The sequence below is a fragment of the Sminthopsis crassicaudata genome, chromosome 1, assembly GCF_048593235.1.
Source record: "Sminthopsis crassicaudata isolate SCR6 chromosome 1, ASM4859323v1, whole genome shotgun sequence".
In the NCBI taxonomy this organism is placed as follows: domain Eukaryota; kingdom Metazoa; phylum Chordata; class Mammalia; order Dasyuromorphia; family Dasyuridae; genus Sminthopsis; species Sminthopsis crassicaudata.
In genome coordinates, this window is record NC_133617.1 from 143,629,266 (window position 1) to 143,648,516 (window position 19,251).

General features: G+C 34.6%; 1 protein-coding gene across 2 annotated transcripts in view; it reads right to left on the reverse strand.

Moving 5' to 3' along the window:
* The window catches only part of POP1 (POP1 homolog, ribonuclease P/MRP subunit), a 33,362-nt gene extending 14,143 nt beyond the window's left edge, over positions 1–19,219 (reverse strand). Inside the window, exons 1-12 of one of the 2 annotated variants that reach the window (XM_074268774.1) lie at positions 19,116–19,219; positions 18,145–18,196; positions 12,511–12,660; positions 10,753–10,929; positions 10,393–10,568; positions 9,055–9,303; positions 7,277–7,364; positions 6,694–6,881; positions 5,846–6,096; positions 5,636–5,729; positions 4,038–4,146; positions 3,182–3,301 (exon numbers count right to left, since the gene is read on the reverse strand). In XM_074268774.1, the coding sequence (XP_074124875.1) occupies positions 3,182–3,301; positions 4,038–4,146; positions 5,636–5,729; positions 5,846–6,096; positions 6,694–6,881; positions 7,277–7,364; positions 9,055–9,303; positions 10,393–10,568; positions 10,753–10,929; positions 12,511–12,658 (1,600 nt within the window). In that variant the 5' untranslated portion in view covers positions 12,659–12,660; positions 18,145–18,196; positions 19,116–19,219. Of the gene's footprint in view, positions 1–3,181; positions 3,302–4,037; positions 4,150–5,635; positions 5,730–5,845; positions 6,097–6,693; positions 6,882–7,276; positions 7,365–9,054; positions 9,304–10,392; positions 10,569–10,752; positions 10,930–12,510; positions 12,661–18,144; positions 18,197–19,115 lie in introns of both variants that reach the window. The other variant, XM_074268764.1, reaches the window with a different exon arrangement.
* Between the last annotated feature and the right edge of the window lie 32 nt (positions 19,220–19,251).

The following is a 19,251-nucleotide window of genomic DNA, read 5'->3' on the forward strand; positions in this document are numbered from 1 at the left end:
AATTCTAGTACAATGTAAACACTTGAAATATTTACTTTTCAATTCAAGGTAAACAAGGCTTATTTATATTTACATTGAAGAGGTTCAAACATTTGTTTTAGACACTAACAAAATACATTTCAAAATCTTCCTAGATAACCTATGTTTCTACAAACTGGTACTATATCGATTTTAAGAAGAAATTAGACTTCATTTGATTCAGGCTACCAATAAGATAAAGTTACTACTTGGCATGTGAGAATCACAGGAAATTGTTCAAACTATTTTCAAACATTTTAAAGACAGCTGAGATGGATCATTCTTAAAAGAAGACTTTTAAGACTTCCTTTAAGAAGATCTGTGAGCCCTTTAAGATTAGATATAATGACTATATTACTAAATGATCCAAATATATTAACTTTAAGGCCTATACTTCCTGAACTAGAATGTTATACCATTTCAGACACTATACTATATCCAACTAAATAAAAGTTTACTTTGGTCTTTTTTCTCTTTCAAATTTTACTCAAGACCCTTCTAGTTAAAGCAATCAAGCAACCAAGAATAGAAGACAAATTTCAATTTTAAAAGAAAGCTAAATGAAGCACTTTCAAATAAAAGAATTATTAAATAGCTAAATTATTCACCTGGAGAAGAAAATGGATTTAGATAAAAAGTAAGAAAAGCAAAAGGAAAATAAGAAATATTCATTTCAGAACCAAAACAGACTGCCAGACAATAGTTAAAAGAGTTTTTCAATGGAAATTAGCCAAACTGTATGATGAGATGCATAAGCTCAGATGTCCTTCAAAGGGTCAGCAGATTCATCCTCTGAAAGTATTTACAAAAGTAAAAATAAAATGTTAAGAATGATTTATTTAATTCTCTGACAAGAAGATTCTTTCCCCCCCTCTTCATGTTTTGGTAGGGGGAGAGAAACAGGAATGTGAGACAAATTAAGATGTCACAGTCTATCAGCATAGCTTAAGTCAAAATTCTAAAAGATAAATCCAGCAGTTATTTGTAAATCTACATTATAAACATAGCAAGAACCTGACAAAAATTCTAAATTTAAAAAAATCAATAAATACAAAGAAAGGTTTTAATACAAGCCTATTTAACCATATTTTAAAGTTTTTTTTTTTTTAATTGGAAAACCAATTACCTTAAATGATGAATGCTGTCTTTAAGAAGTGTCATATTATATAGATAAGTAAGACTAAGGATCAAATTTATTTAGCAAACATTTGCAAAGCATTTCTAGGATGTAGACAATGACTTCAAGTGCTCCTGTTACCTTCTATCTGATATGTCTATTTTTGACAAGGTCTGATTCTCACCTAGATTAAGATCTAAGTATCCAGCTTTCTGGTGATAAGCTGTGTCAAAGAATTTTAAGTTCTGCACAATCATGAAGCTGCTCATACACAAAGTTCAACATTCTGGATTTCTAATCTAGTTTTACTGATCTATTTCACTAAAAGATTTAAATTTCAAGTATTACATTTAATTTGTGGAAAAATTGCTTTGATTGAAGTGACATATAAGAAAGGTTATTGCCAAGTTGACAAGTCCATGACAATGAAGCAAGATGGTGATAATTTTATTTGATATAGGTTTGGGGTTTTTGTAATGTTTTTTGCAGATATATAGGCAATATAAGTCAGTCAGCCAATAGTCAACAATGAGCATTTAGTAAATGCCTACTGCATGCCAGGTACTATAACTCTAGGGAAATTCTAGGGATACAAAGAAAACTAACAACAATCCAAGGTCTCAAGGAGCCCACAGATTAAAGGGGGAGACAACATAGAAATAATTATGTATAAACACTCTATCTAAATATAGGATAAATTAGAGATAATCAACTAATGGCAGTCAGGAAAGCTTCTTGTAGAAGGCAGAAGGTAGACTTTTAATTGGGACTCCAGCAAAGTCAAAGAAGGCAAGAGGTGGAGATGAGGAAGAGTTCCAGGTAGGTAGTTAGCCAGTGAAAAATCCAAGAGTTGGGAGATAAAGTGTCGCGATTCAGGAAGCGTCAGATGGCTGAGGTCACTGGACCATGGAGGATGTGAAAAGCACCAAGGTATCAGAAGACCAAGGGAGGAAGCCCAAGTTAAGAAAGACTTTGAACACCAGGCAGGACTTTATATCTGATCCCATAGGCAAGAGGGAGTCACAGGATATGTTGAGTAGGGGGGAGGCCTGAGGCAGGAATGAGGGCCTTCATCAGGAGGCAAAGTCAGAGGAAAGAAAGAGGAGTATAATAGAGATGTCCTGAAGGTAAAAAGCCTTGGCATCATATTGGATGTGGGAAATGATGTGTATGAGAGGAATAAGGAGCTGAATGTGACAGGCTAAAGCTTGTAGAAACTAAACAAAATTGAAAAGAGCTAGATCAGAATGCATGTAGTTCCTCAGAAAGGCCAAAGTAATCATCAGCAAAGTTTCAGAAGTTGATTAAAGCCTTAAAAGAGACTATAATGTGATCGATGAAAAAGGATAGTTATTCTTATGGAATAGGTAAGAGATGAATGGTCATTCCAGACACCACTATCCTTCAAAGAAACAACTTAAATTTACTGCTTCATCAATCAAGATCTGATTTTAAAATTCCTTGTTTTCCAAAAAACACACCTTTTCTTATTTAGTTTTGACAGAAAATAGTCAAAGCAGCAGTAAGATATTCTTCTAAAAGTTTTATTCTACACATCTGTCCTTTATTCAACTACTTAGACACTAATTTTCAATAATCTATGATTAAATATACTTAAATTACAGTCTGGACAAATGAAGTAGCAAATTTTGGCAAGTAACAATAAATTTCTATAGTCAGGCTTCAATTAGTATAAAATTAGAGCTAACTTACAAAACAACCCCCCCCCCAAAAAAAAAAAAAAAAAAAAAAAACTGTTTCATGCCAAAATACTATACATGGAAACATTACCTTTAAACAGCACCTGGGTTGGCCTTGCCAGGATTCGAACCTGGATCATCTGTATGTCTAAACAGAGGCTTCCACTGAGCACAAGACCAGCTGCGGGTGCAAATCCCTTCCTTACAACTAAACTCACTGACATTACTATTTAAGTGATTATTTTTTTGGTTAAAAATACAAACAAATTTGGAAGAATGCATACAAGTAAGAAAAAGAGTGTAAATTCAGTCAACATGTCTTCTAAGGAAAACTAGGAGATATTACCTTGAAATTTTTCTAGATTGGGCAAAGCCTTGGACTTCTTCTGAGGTAAATTTATTCGAGGATCTCCAACGGTCAAACCCAGGATAGTACCTGCTGGAATTTCTGCTGGAGATGCTATTCCTTTAATGAAAAGGATAAACTTAACAAAAAGTTATTCATCAAAAAAATATGCGGATCTATTTATGCTCATTTTGATGTTTTCTGACTTTCTTATGGGCCTCCTTTCTCTAGGGCTGACAGGTTAACAACACTTGCTTTTTCACTTTCCCTTACACAAGAATTGCAAAAAATAATTTATGCACAAAGAATCACAAATATATGAAAAACTAATACAAAACCAAAAAACTTCATAATACAATATAAAACATTTTCGATCTAGACAAATAAGAGAACACAGTGACTGTATCAACAAAATATTCAGATAAGTTTGAATTATTTAGTACCTAATTTTACATAATTCACAATAACAGTCAATTGAAAATGATTAGTAACTACATCTCACTCAAGGAGTTGACAGATTTCTGAGGTTCTTTTCAAATAGTGCACAAATAGCTAAATCAAAATGCAAAAAATCACAACCTTAACATCTCTGTAATATAAAAAAAATATATATATATATATTAAATATATATATGTATATACATATATTTTTAATGTACAATTTCAAAAAACTAATTATATTTCTTTAATAGAAAGATAGCATAAAAATCAACTTAAATTTCTTCAACTTTCCAATTTTAAATTAACAATTTAATATTTTAATTCTATACTTAGGACATATTATCTGCCAAAAAGTACCATGTGTGACCTCCAAAAGCAGAGGCACCCACCCTCTTTCATTTCCCATCTTGTATACCTCCCAACAATTCAAAAATGGCTTCTTGACGACGATGAACAGATACACTATCAGGTTTCTTACAGGTTTCAACCCACCAACTATGAAGTACTGTTTCTGCATCTTCTACCTGCTAAAAAAGAATAAATTCTATTATCAATTAGGATAATATACATCTTTAGCTTGTGTTGATTATGAAGACCAAACTTGTAGTTTTTCTCATTTTTCATATTGGTCAGTAACTTGACACTATTCCTCTAAATAACCCACTAATTAATCTGAATTACTAATGCAACTTAATGTCATAGTTTCTAGAGATAAAAATACAGCTAATTAACCAAGAAACTGTTGCTATATCCCTTTTCAAGATTTCACATGGGGAAGAATGCTTTAGATAATTTTATTAAAAATCACAGATGTTGATCTTATCAAACTATTTCAGCACCTGTAACAAAACCAACTTTTATTTTTTACATATATATGAAAGCACATTTTTTAAAAAACAGGATACTAAGAAAAGGAAGTCATCCTTTTTTTCTAGCTTTCAAACTTTTACAGAATACTCTTCTTAAAAATGAATTGTTAGTTAAAATAATTCATGAATGTTTTAAGATATTTTAATTCTAAAAAAAGTTTACAACATTTTTATAAATTTCACTAAGAATAAGATAGAATTCAAAGTTTAGCACAAGTATCTGCTTAAGAAACAGGACAGGACCCTGGGAAGAACACTAAATCCAGAGTTTAATAAGTTTAATTTCAGAGACTTGGGTTTACAATCCCACCTATGCTCTCAATGTTATGGGCAAGTCCTTTATCTACTCCTCTGTAATACAGCAAAATAAGGAATAAACCATTTTACAAGATGTTATAGCATAAAAGTTAACATATGCAAATGTATGCATTTCAAAGTTTACAATAATGTAAATATCAATATTAAACTCATCAGAGATTCTGCAAGTCCCTCAGAAATGAGTCGATCTCCTAAGAACCAAGAGTCTGAACCTGCATTATCATCTCAGTCTGATCTTTATGTAAGACATATCCTTTTGATCCCTGTCACCTCTTGGAACTTTCCTAAAATTTTCTGTAATGGTAACTTTGTCCTTACCAATCAGATACAGAATCATTTTCAAATCAGACTAATCACTAATTTCTGTATAGATCCCATGTTTTATAGCAAGACTGTTTTATGCTCTTGTTGGAATAGCATATCAGCTTTAAGTTAGTAGCCTTATTTTATCTACCTTTCTGAAAGTTAAACAGCACATCTTCTCTGTTCTAACTGTATCTGAGTTCAGAACAAGGAAAACGTGAAGCATTAAGAAGCAACCTGACTTTACCAAGTTTATGTACTGAGTCACTGAATTGACTCAAAAACAAAATTTTTAATGATACCATGAAAAAATATGTTAAACCAATTAATAATAATAAAAACAAAGCCAAAAGAGTTGTTATGATTGTTATTTTCCTAGATTTACTTCACTAGGAGAAAAAAGAGGTAAACAATGATAAAACACAGAATGAGAAGTTTTATCCATTTCTAATACCCTATCTTAAGTTAGATTTGGTGTATTTGCTATGATGATCATAAGATTTACAACTTTATATATTCTTACAGCATAGACAGAAGCAGTTTTCAGTGCCTCAATAAGAATATTGTGAGATAAGGGACCAATCAGCCGGTATCTGTTCATTTCCATGGTCAAATCACTAAAAATAGAAAAGAAGATAAGGCTGTAAATATGAATCGCTGTCAAAAACAACTTTGGAAAACAAACATGGAGAACTCTTTGCTGAAAACGCCCTAGGATGAAGTGGTCCCCTACCTCACTACAATGCCAGTAGCTGAAGATGTCCAAGAATATGGTTGAAATGGATTTCTAGTTCCATCACCCACAATTTTTTTCACTGGATTGGTATCTTTTTCTTCATCATCCCTCTTCCTTTTCTTGCAATTCTCAATCTGCTTAATGTGGCTTTTCTCTTCATGTGATGTCAAAGCCACCCCAGGGATAGAGGCAGCTGCTTCTGGAGGTTCCACACACTGACATACTATTTTTAGTTCAGTTAATATGTCCTAAGGATAGAATTAATATAAAGCATTTCATTGTTATTTTAAAATTAAAAAGATGGGCAAATCTTAAGTTGACTTTAAGGTAATCTTTTTGTTAAAATGTACACATTTACTTTGCATCTTAGGCAATTTATCTAAAGCATTTTTACTAAAGTATCAACAATTTGAACCAAATAAAAACCAATCAATAGATTAGCTTAAATTAACAATTTTAAAATGGGAACACAATGAGAATATGGAAAAGGTAACAGCCAATCCATGAAAGAATTTAATTTAGAAAATCACCAACATTCTTAAAATGGTTTATCACCAAACATCCTTTATTTAACACCCAAATACTACAGCGATTCTATTAGACCAGTGTTTGTGATTTTTTAAATACAAATCTTCAAACTAGGCAAGTTTTAACCAGTCTCTTTAAAGCTTAATTATTACTGAAAAATCACCTCTTACTTTTCAGTCAATATTTACAATCCTATGAAACATCTTTAGCTTCTGTTTATGCATTCAAATACAGGACAGTCAGCTAAGTGTTTAAATATCTCACGTTTTTGTAGAATCTATTCTAAGTTGCCTACTAAAAAAAAAAAAAAATTATACCTGTTTGAGAGTTGGATGTAGCCATAACCACAATTTTCTGTTTATAGGAGTAGCACTAGTGCCACCTTCAGGTTTCCAAATAAATGTAATGGGACCAAGCATTTCTTCAGGGTATTTATCAGCCCGATAAAGGACTAAAGAGCCTTGCCGTTTTCCAGACAGACAATGAACTGCTGCAAAAGTTAGTCCTAAAACAATGAGATGTACAGGATCCCTATTAGTACAATTTTGAGAAGATAGCTTTGAGAAGATACTTCTGGGAACAGCATTAGAAACAATTTGATAGTTATCACAGTTTTCCTTAGACTATAAATTCTCTTAGAATTACCAAAAGTCACATTTTTTTTTTTATATCTCTATATCTTCCACAGTTGCGTGCACATCTAAGATATGTGAGATAAAGATATATATAGTCATCTATGACTACTACTTAGTTGTAAACAGTGGTCTAAAATTTTTCAAAAAGATCTTTGTTAGTGGCTGCTGTTCATTAAAATTCTGTTAGAAAAAGGACTGGTTTTTTTCTATTAATTCTTAAAACAAGATGAAGTAATTTTATCCTGCATAGCAACATAATTATTACCTGTATCGTTGCTACACAGTCGAGACAGTGCCTTTAGTATTTCTTCTTCCTTGCCATTTAATTCCAGACAACAGTAATATGATAAATCCTGCACACAAAAGAAGAAAGAGTTGAGTTTAAAAGCTAGGTTTGAGATTTTTTGATGAAATAGGACTCAACAAAAAGTAAAAGCATACTAATGTTTTAGACCTCTAAAATTCTAATAAGATGAATTGCTTTCATTATCTTTATAAATTATCATTTTGCAAAGGTTCCAAATTAGCATCAGTAAATGTTTTTGTACAATGAATTAGATAGGAAAGGATTCACATTTATAAATTTCAATTTACTATTTTAAAATGATTTATTTTATGTTATGAACTTTTGGAAAATAATACAATACTGCCAACTTCATATGGTTATTTTAAGGATCAGAAGAGATAAGATAATGGATGTGAAGGAAAGCAATTAAACTAAATCTGTCTCTAAGTTAGGTATAGCAAGATTACTGCTTCAAAGTACATTCTTACCCCCTAACCTCTGAGGATATACTTTACAACATAAATAAAAACAATTAGGTAACTCCTTGGTAAATCAAAATTATTTATTGAAAATTAAGGAATTTGAGACTATTTTTGGCAATGTTTTATTTTTTTACCCCATACTCCTTGTTCTTTCCCACCTTGACAATATACAATATTTAAGGATATAAAAGATTTTAAAAGTTCTCAAGTTAGGTAAAAATTAAGCACTGGAATAGTTTAATACTACCCCCTAATATAAACACATAAACACACACACACACACACACACACACACACACACACACACACACACACACACACACACACACAATCCCTGCAATCTCATATGTGTAACATGCCCTCCTGGCAGTTACAATTACTATGCCCAACAGAGTACCTTTGACCACTGACTTTTGCAGTGTCAACTCTACCCGACTCGCCTCCTCTTGAGGCCTTCAAAGGTCTCTGGCCATGATTTCTTGAATCTATAGTTTAATAACCGGTAGCGCACTCAAGGACAGCCACATGTAAGCCTTTATTATACCTACTCACATAATGCCTTGACTTGATGCCCTGACTTGTTAACTTCTTAAATCTCACGGCTCTATCAGCTTGGCTCAGCTACCCCAGGTTAGGGAGCCAGGTTAAAGAGAGCGACTGCTGTCTGCAGTGGGCTTATAAAGGGCCTGTGAGATCACACACATAGCCAACCAGCAAGAGAGCCGTCACCCATTATGAAACTATCTCAATATGGCCAGGATCCCACCCACAGGGCAGTCCTATATCCACAGAGAATACTTCTGGGCCACTCAAATCTGTTGCGCTGTGCCCGGCCATTTAAAGGGCCCTTACACATATGTATCACTAATTAACTTTAAAAAATAAATCAGACAAAAATAAAAAAGAATGATTGTTACTAGTTACAAATGTGCAGGATGCACATTTGGTTTTTGTTGTTCTATCTGACTCTTCATGACCCCATTTTGGATTTTCTTGTCTAAGATACTGAAATGGTTTGCCATTTTCTTCTCCAGCTCATTTGATAGATAAGGAAACTGAGACAAGCAGGGTTAAATGACATGCCCAGGGCCACACAGATAATGTGTCTGAGGCTGAATTTGAACTCAGGTCTTCCTGACTCCAGGCCTGGGACTCTAATCCCTATTTCCCATAGCTGCCCAATGATGTTTTGCCAAACTATTAATTCTCTATCTAAAAAGCTTAGAAAATACTAAATAAAAACAAAATAAAGGAAATGAAAGGCCAACATCATACCTGAAGGAGGCAATGCTTTGTCATTGCTCTGTAGGAAGCTCTGTAGCTCTTAATTGTGGGACTCTCCCCTAAGCAATATCCCCATTTCTTCACCATGTGGAATCTTTTGGCATGCCATATATGAGTTTCTAACCACACATTCTTTTTTTGTCGCCGATTAAATTCCAAGAGCAGGTTTAAATGACATCTCCGAGCCTTGCGACACTTGTTTTTTGAATGCTCCTTCTTGTGATGCTCTGTTTTCTCTGCCTATGTTGTCAAAAACATTTTTTAGAGGTGATTTTTAAATCCCAATATAAGACACTGACTCAACACATAAAAATGTTAAACTGCACAGTTAAAAACCTAGGTTTAAGATTAAAATTTTACTTTTCATATGTCAAATATACAAAAATTTGTGGCATTTTCTGGAATGACATATAAAAGATATGATAAATAAAAATCATGTTCTCTTTCTCCAAGAAAGCAGCAGCATTGTGTGCTTAATATGTTAAATAAACATAAGATAGATTATAGATCAAATAGTATTTAAGGCCTCAACACAAGTATAAAAACTATACAAGAACAGAAATAACATCCACTTATTTGTTAATATTTATTCCAATCATACAATGCCTTATTCTCTCCTAATTTAAAGCAATTTTAAGGCTATCTAGATCCTTCTGAAGGAAGGCAATTTAAGACTTTTTCATAAAGTATTCCCTTCTCCCCTATATCAGAGCACTAAATTAACTGGGTTACCCATCTGTATGACCTAGTATTAATTTCTTATAGACAATATTTGTTTAAATGTTTAAAATTTGGCAACAAATATGAATTTCCACTAAGGGGTGAAACTAGTATCACCTAAAATGAAAGACAGGAAGGTTAAGATTTATTATGAAAAATATTTATTAGGTGCCTCCTATGTACCAGGCCCTATGATAAGTGCTGAGGATACAAATGGGAAGCATCACACAACAGGAAACTAAAAAGCAAGGAAAGGGATAGGAAAAGGCATGATGATTGCAGAGTCCAAAACATGTAGCACAGTCAGGAAGAAATAGAGGGCAAGCTGGGCCCACTTTAAATGGAAGCTTTGGGAGCTTTTCAATCTGCCCTCCAGTCCTCCACAAGGAGAGGGGCAGAGAGAAGAACACTAGTGACGTGTGAGTATCAAAGTTGAAGCAATTTTTAAGATGATGAGTTTCCTGGGAGCAGAAGAATGATGATGGACAAGAGGAACCCAAGCAGAGCAGCCAATAGGAATGAAGGAAGCCTTTAGAGCCACACTTGCTGGGGTGGGAGAGCCCTCATCTGTGGAGTCCTTTCTTCCATAAATGATTACTAAAACCATACCTCTTTCTGAGCAATCTCTCGAAGTCTTCTGGGAAGGCGTTTCACATTATGGCTCATGGCCCTTCTTCTCATATGTCGGGGAAGTGTTTGAAACACTAGTGAATTAGAAGATTTCTGTGTCACTGCCTTCAACATGGCATTAATTTCAGCAGCTCGGGCTTGTGCAAAAGTAGATGCTACAAAGAAAATCACACTCTGAGAATGCAAAAAAGTGATACAGAAAATACCCACAAAACTTTTCATTTACTTAAACCTTTAACTCAAAAGGAAAAGTAAAGTCTCCAGCAGTAGAACTAAACTTCCCTAAGTTGCCCTACCTAAGAGAGACATGCTATAATCCAATTACCTACAAGTACCTACCAGTTATATATTTAGGGATTTCCCGAGAAGCCCCTTGGTGCCCTCCTCTCCATCCTGCTTGTCCTTTGCCCTTCTCTCCTTTGCACTGACCCTTGGAAGGCTGTTCATTTGCACAAGATTCAGAAGGTCCATGTGTTGGTTTTGGCTGCTGATGCTGAGGAGTTCCAGAACGGGACTCTAAGATTTTCAAAAAGAAGACAATACGTAATATAATTTAGTATGAAACTAAAAAGCACAAAAATATCTCAGGCATAAAGGCTATTAATCACTCAACATTATTTATTGAATGTTTATTATGTATATAAAACAGAGACAAATAAGACAAAATCCCTGTCCCCAGTGCCAACAGGGGCACTTACAGGTAGAACATATGAAGCCTGTACAAATAATAATGGGAATACATGGCTGCCTTCAAACACTAGGAGGCCATCATGTAGAAGAGGGATGAGGCTCATTGTCAGACCCCAAATAATAGACCTAGGAATATTGCAGAGAATTTTCTGTGAGGACAGACTCCTAACAATTAAAGTATAAGCTATCTAAATGTGGTGAATCGCTCCATACTCAAGATCTTTTAAGGAGGGAGCCTGGCCACTGTCAATTACAAGTGAGAGGAACGATTCATTTGCAGCCCTACTCTATTTCAATAAGTATTAATATTGATATTTTATATAAACCACTTAGGGATGATTAGTAAGATAGTTTTTGTCATTGGTCTCAAACTTTTAATCACCACCTGTTTACTAGCTATAATGCCACTTGTCCAACCACAAGAACACTGACAAAGATATTTCCATTCTGTTTTACTCAATTCCACATCCAAACTCAGCACTGGTATGATGCCTTGATTCTTTGGAAAGCCCCCCAACTTATTTCTGTGACTCAGGACCCCTCTCTCTTTATCCAAAATAAGCAGGTGACTATCTTATGACCATTCAGTAACTAGTGATGACTCTTACCTTTGCCCATCTTATGGCCAGAGTCTTCATCCAAGACATTTTGGGGGACTGATACATTATTTTGGACCCTCCAAACAAGGTGTATCAATCAATGGGACTTCGTATTTTGTATCGCCTCTCCAGAGTTCCCAAACATCAAACACAGTATCAAACATTATAAATCCAAGGTTCTAAGGACCAGGGGTATCTCAGATCATAAGGAAGACCTGAGGTCCTCTTAATTAGAGGGAGCCATGGAACCATGAAGTGTTTGACTTAGAGTTCTGCTTTGCAAAAAAGACAGGAAGCTGAAGTACAGCAGGAAATTTTTTTTAGGGTGAAATGGAAAGACTAAAGAAAAAGACTAAAATTGCCAAAAACTATTTATTTAATCAATGACCTATAGAAGACAAAAGAGGACTAAGATCCCTTATCTTCACACTCTTCATTTACCTACCTTCAGGCCTTGGTTCCTACTTTTCCTCTCTTCCACTTTACTTCCTTGAATTATAAAGTACTAAGTACTAGTTAGTTATTAGGCTAGTACTAACTACTGTTTATAATTACTAGTCAGAACATTAAATTTTTGTGATCACTTTTATTAAAGAAATAAGTATTTAAGTGTCTATAGTATCTACTAGAACTACCAAAAAAATATTAAATAGTCCCTGTTGTGAAAGAGGTTACATTTACTGGATAAAAAATATAATTTAAAAATGCATGTTAGGCTTACAATTTAAGCAATATGTTATCTGTATAATATCTACCAAAACAATCTGGTAAAAACAATTCAATCTAGATGGAAGTACATAAGCAATACCTTGTTTTTGATATTGGAAAGACTTTTCATTTCCATTATGATGCTTTGTTCCTCTCTCATCAACAGCAGCAAAACCTGAAGATAAGGTCACATTGGTTGGTTGATGTCTCATTTTCTTGGCATGTTTCTTTTCTCTTGCATTAGACATTTCTGTAAAAAAAGCATCCAGTATATATAAATCAAAAGATCAAGTAGTGAGACTTTTCATCAAAAATCAACACATATTAGAATAATTTTATTTAAGAATGACCCATAAAACTTGCTTCAAAAATGAAAATATTGCAGTGGAGAATAATGATCTACCCAAAGTGATGACAGAAAAAATGTTTAGATTCTTAATACTTTTTTTCCCCCAAAATACTTATATTGTATTTATCTAATTCAATAAGAATATATAAAAAATTAGGATTTCCAGCAAAAGGTTCCTTATTATCTACACATCATCATTTGCAAAGGGCAGTGAAGGATTAATTAAATATTAACTACATTTAAATTGTTACACTTTATTATTATGAACTTGAACAGAGGACAAAAAACTGTATACAACACTATGAATTGTTATTATGTATGTACAATTTGATTTTTAAAATAGTACATATTGTATGGGAATGCCTGCCATCTAGGGGAGGGGTGGAGGGAAGGAGGGGAAAAATTCAGAACAGAAGGGAGTAAAAGGGATAATGTTGTTAAAAAAAAAAAAAAAAAAAATTACCTATGCATATGTACTGTCAAAAAAAATGTTATAATTGTAAAAATTAATTAAAAAAATAAATGTTATTTAAAAATAAATAAACAAATAAATAAAAATAAAATAAGTACATATTGTTTTGTGGAACTCTTATTCTTTCTTTTCTCCTTTTTCTGGTATAATTATCATTACTCCACATGTTCCCCATCATCTCTTCATCCCCCATCATTTCTTTAAACCTGACCACCACCACACACAAATCCCTTCCTTGTCTTTTAACTATTTTCTTTACAACACTGTAATCAATGTATAAATTGTTCTAGTTCTATTCATTTTACTTTGTATCAATTCATACAAGTGCCTTTGGGTTTCTATGAAAATGTTTTTTAAAAAAATCATTTTGTACAATACTAACATACTACAATTTGTCCAACTATCATCAACTAATGGGTATTATCATTGTTTCTGCTTTTTTGTTACAATAAAAAGCACTGCTACAAATATTTTTGTGCAGGAGATCCTTTCCCTCTGATTTTTTAATCCCCATATGTGGTATCGGGATACTAGTGAGTCCAAGGATATATAGGTAAATAAATTTGAGGCATGTCAGTCTTTCCAGAATGGCTATACCAATTCACATCTCCACCAACTAAGCACAGTTTCTCCAACAACTGCCATTAACCATTTTTTCATCACTGTGAATCTGATTGATAGAAATGAGGTAGAATCTCACAAGTGTTTTGAGAAATTTTTGGTAATGTTTAAAAAACTTAAATACAAAATGAAAAAAAAAATGCCATGTACATAGCAGACCATGAGAATTCAATATAAAACAACAAATTTCCATTTCAAGAATACCTATATAATACTAAACATTGTTTTCAAAGCTGCCAAACCTTTTTTTTTTCTTTCCTGATGGCTCTTTTGTTCACTGCTACTTTTTATTTAATTTTTCCCCCTCCTTCCCTCAACTTAAAGGCTACAATTAAGCACAGAGATTATATATTATACATGTGTATGTTAAAAATATCCACAAACTTTTACACATTCACATATATGGACACATATTCATATATACTCATATACATATATGTAAGATCATACTATGATTATTTCCTTCTATCGTCTTTCTCTGAAGGTGGATAACATCTTCCTTCATATGTCTTAAGTCTTTCCAAGTTTTTCTAAATCAACCAGTTCATCATTTCCTACATCAAAGCAATACTCCAAATCCAATCATATCCTACCTGAGAGATTAGCTATGAAAGTTCCCCCTCTCCCCAATTTTCTGCTTTTAGAAGTGTTTTAATTTGAATCTTCCATTACTGAGGATTCAGGGTATTTTTTCATTCAGTTGTTGATAATTTACATTTTTTCTTTAAAATTCCCGGTTTGAAATGATTCATCTATCTTTTGGGGAAGTATTCTTGTTTTTATACATTTGCATCAAATCTTTCTACAACATAAAGGATCTTCATCAGGAAAATTAGCTGCAAAAAATTTCTGCCCCAATTAACTTTTCTTCTAATCTAGATGTACTAATTTTGTTATGTAAGCAAAATTTTCCATTTTATCCTCTCTGACCCTTAGCAGATCAAAAAACCTTCCCTTAACCCTGGCTATAAAAAGTATTTCCTTTCTTCCTACTGTAATATCTAATATGACTTCATACATAGATTTTATCCATTTGGAAGTTATTTTGGTAAATGTGTATGATGTCTGTCTGAACCTAATTGATGCCAGACTGCTTTTCAGCTTTTCTAACAGTTTCTGTTGAATATTTTATCCCTGTTATTTTGTGTTCTTGAATTTATCAAGCATTCTGCTACTTCTGTTACATTGCTTCTGGGTTTTTTACTTCATCTCCTCCAGGGATCAACTTTTCTATATTGTTACTTACACAAAATAGTTATAATCATTACTGCTTTATAGTCTTCTAGTCTGAGAAGGATACAACTCACCCAACAACTCCTCTTTCCCTCCCATTTCCCTCTATTATTTCCCCTGCTTATGGTTCCTAGCTTAGTGTTATCCCCTATAATGTTAACTTCCATCCACTGTATATCTACCGATTTATATATACTGTCTCTTCCATTAGAATATAAACTCTGCTTTTTCTTTGTAACCCTGGGGCTTTGAAAAAGTACATAATGTTTAATGCTTACTAACTTTGTTTCTCCAGATTTTTAGTATTTTGTCAAGTTCTACAAAGTAATTATTAATATGATTGGCCTAGCACTAAATCTGCAAACTAATCTGGTAGTAATATTGTATTTTTATTATATTGACAATCTAATCATAAGCAGTTAATAGCTCAATTTTTAGGTCAACTTTTATTTCCGTAAAGTGTTTTGCAACTGTCTTCATATAATTTTGATGTGACTTGGTAGGTGAACTCCTAAATCTTTTATACATTTGCATTTTCAATCTGCTTCTCTTCTTGATTTCAACTCCTCAAATATCATGCCTCCCTCAGAACAAGCTCAAATCTCATCACCACAGAAAGATTTTTATATTCAGCAACTTTTCCATTGTCTTTCTCCTCCAACTGGGGGGCTGGAGGGCAGTGCAATAAATGTCTCTCAAAGCCTTCCTTTATCTATATGGCTCAAAACTTTCCAACGAACGCCTCATTTTTCATCAGTTGAATCATGTCCCCATGCCAGGTTTTTTGAATCCTTTGTGCTCAGAATGGTACCTGCCATATAAGATACCTGTTTGACTATGATCTTCTATAATTATTCCTAAAGGAATTTTTTTCCCTATCATTATAAAGAAAGGCTAGTAGTTTTTGTGGGCTTTTTTATATTCTATCTCTGTGCATAAGTGATTAAGTATTTAAGTTTTAATTAAATCTTTGCAGTTTTCTAAAGCAATATAGCAACTACAAAAATTCCAGGGAGATGGGTTGACAATACAAATTCCTTCAATACTGTCTTCTTGCTTTATTGTATATCGTCTTTGTAGAACTATATCAGATAATAATGGATAAATTTGCTTCACCTTTGATCTCAATGGAGATCACTAATTACAAATTACAGATAATGCTGTTCTTTAAATAAGATTCTATCTGCTGTATTAAGAAACAGTCCCTTTATACCTGTCTTAAAAAAGTTGTTAAACAAAAATGAATACTGTTTCATAAAAAGCTTTTTCTCTATCTATATAATTATGTGATTTTCTTGGTTTTGTTAATAGTCTTTTATGTTCATAATTTTCACAATGCTAAATCAAGCCTGCATTTTCTGGTTTAAATCCAATCTGGTGCTACTGTACAATCTTTTAAAATATGTCCCTATGGCATCTTTGCTAATATTTTACTCAAGATTTTTACAATGAGACTTATTAGGAATATTAGTTTATAATCTTCTTTCTCTGATTTATCTGTCCACATTAATCTGATGGAAAGAATTTGATAGGCTCTCTTTATTTTCACAAATAATTTATGAAATATTAAAATAACTTGTTCTTCAAGAAAATGGTATTTACACACATATATTGTATCTAGGTTTTACTGTAACACATGTAAAATGTATGGGATTGCCTGTCATCGGGGGGAGGGAATGGAGGGAGGGGGGGATAATTTGAAAAACTGAATACAAGGGATAATATAAAAAAAATTACTCATGCATATATACTGTGAAAAAAATTAAAAATAAATAAAATAACTTGTTCTTTGAATAAACATTAAGATTCATTTTTATGGCTTGTACAAGTTATTTTTCAGAATTGGGGTACTTAAATAAAATCCCTTGTTCTACTAATTTAGCAATTTTACATTTCTATAAACACTATTCTATTTATTAATTTTGTTGCTATATAATTAGGCAAAATACTTTCTAATAATGATTTATTATTTCTTTGTGAATAATTTTTCATTTTTTCCATACTCATAATTTGGTCTTCCATGCTTTAAAAAGGAGGCAGAATTTGAATCCACGCTTCCTCACCAATTCTAATACTACCTACTATATTATGCTGCCTTCCATGAAATGAAACTACATTGTCATGAAAAAGTGAGCTTGGCTAGAACTTGTTTTATCTCAGGTAAAGAGCCATTTATATCCATCAAACAAGTTAACCAGCATTATAAAAATGGATCATAAATTCTTGATGCTCATTTTATTCTGCTGGAGTGAGGAGAGGCCCAAGCCCAATTGTACTTACAAGGAGCACTTAAAAAATATCAGGGTCATCCTTTAAAATTAGATCAAAAGTGGTCCAGGAGCATTGGGATCTAAGTCTATGGATATGAAGTGTGGACCCGAGAGTGTGGCTCAGTAAGACTGCTCCAATTCAGAGCTCCACCAACAGTGCATCCGCGTATGCTGTTTTCCCAAGGCCCCTTTTCCATTTTGGTCAATTCTTGTCCATCTGATGATTATTAAATGGAACTTCATAAATGTTTTATTTGCATTTCCCTATTTTTAAATGATTTTGAATATTTAGAAATTTAAAATATTTAGAAACTGCCTTGTTTGGCAATTATCTGAGTAAGAAATTCAAGCTATTAATAGTTACGTGAAAAAATACTCTAAGTCACTAATAATTAGGGAAATTCAATTTAAACAAACTGCAAGGTACTTATCAGATTGGGTAACATGGCAGAAAAGGAAATGACACATATTGGAGGGATGCAGGAAAATAAGAACACTAATGCACGGTTGGTAGAGCTGTGAACTAGTTCAACAATTCTACAGAACAATTTGGAACTACAAATGCCCTCTGACCCTAACTAGGTCTGTATCCTGAAGAGATCAAAAAAAAAAAAAAAAAAAAAGAAAGAAAGAGGAAAAGAACCTCTTTGTATTAGAATGTTCATAGAATACCAGATCACTTGCTGTCGGGGGAAGGGGAGGGGATGCTGCAGCTGGGTGTAAAATGTTAAGAAAGCTGGTACTGGAGACAGAAAAAGTTGTGCTCCACTCCGGCTTCAAGACACTTACTTGTTATGTAAGTCTGGACCGTCACTTAGCAGGCTTGTCTCCGTTTTCTCATCTGTAAAATGGGAATAATAATTGCGCCCAGGTTGTGGCACCAAATGAGAGAATATCTGTAGGGGCTTTGTAAGCCTTAAAACATTACATAAGTGCTAGCTGTCGTTGGGACTGCTTGGGATAGATTACTGGACATCGTGGGGGAATGGGCAGCGGCGGGGGTGAGTTTGAGGGCCACAGACTAGCCCCGACCATCAATAAATGTGTACTTCACGCTTCTAAATACGGTCTAAGCGCCGAGGATACCAAAGGGGGTCCAGTGGGGAAGATAAGCAAGCCACGCGCAGGATACTCGGGAAATATTCGGAAACGGAGAAGTAGGGGAGTCCGGGGGAGTGGGGGTGCAAGCAGGAGGCTGGGGGGCTTCCGCCAGGGGCCCAGTCGGGAAGTTCGAACGTAGCCTCGTTCCATGACTAAGTGACCTGGGCGGGGTGAGAATCAAACTTCCAAAATACTTCCAAAGCGCGTGGCAAAATACCAGGCTACGTAGATTAGCCTTAGTATGATAATTACGGAAGGGGCAAGCTGAGGAAACTGAGGCCGCCTGGGGGGAGGGGGAGGTGCACAGGCCTCGGTCCGGTCTCAGATTTAAGGCCGGCTGGGCCTCGGGGACATCCAGTGACCCTTCTCAGGCGGGCTCCTGGACTTATGGGATAGTTTCAGGGTTACTTATATAAGAGCATAAAATGACTGTAAAACTGCGTGCGGGGCGCACATTCGGTGTCTAATAAATGCCCCTTCTCTTCCCTCAGCCGGGTGCTCAGTGGCAGAGGTGGGCTTGGAACGCCAGGTAAGGGACGTGGGGGCTGGGACGGGCTGCGGGGCCCCACCTCCAGCCAGGCGCCCGAGATCTCGAGATGCCGCCCCCGCACGCTCCTTCTCGTCGCTCGCCCTTCCCGACTGCTGGACCCAGGACCTACCTAGACCCAGAGCTCCCGGAGACGGCCAAAGACCCTCGGGCCCAAGTGTGGCAGGTACCGGCACTCCGGCCGGCGCTCCCCCAGCAGCGTGCACAGCAGGTACGGCAGAGAGCGCATGCGCTAACAGAACGGCTTC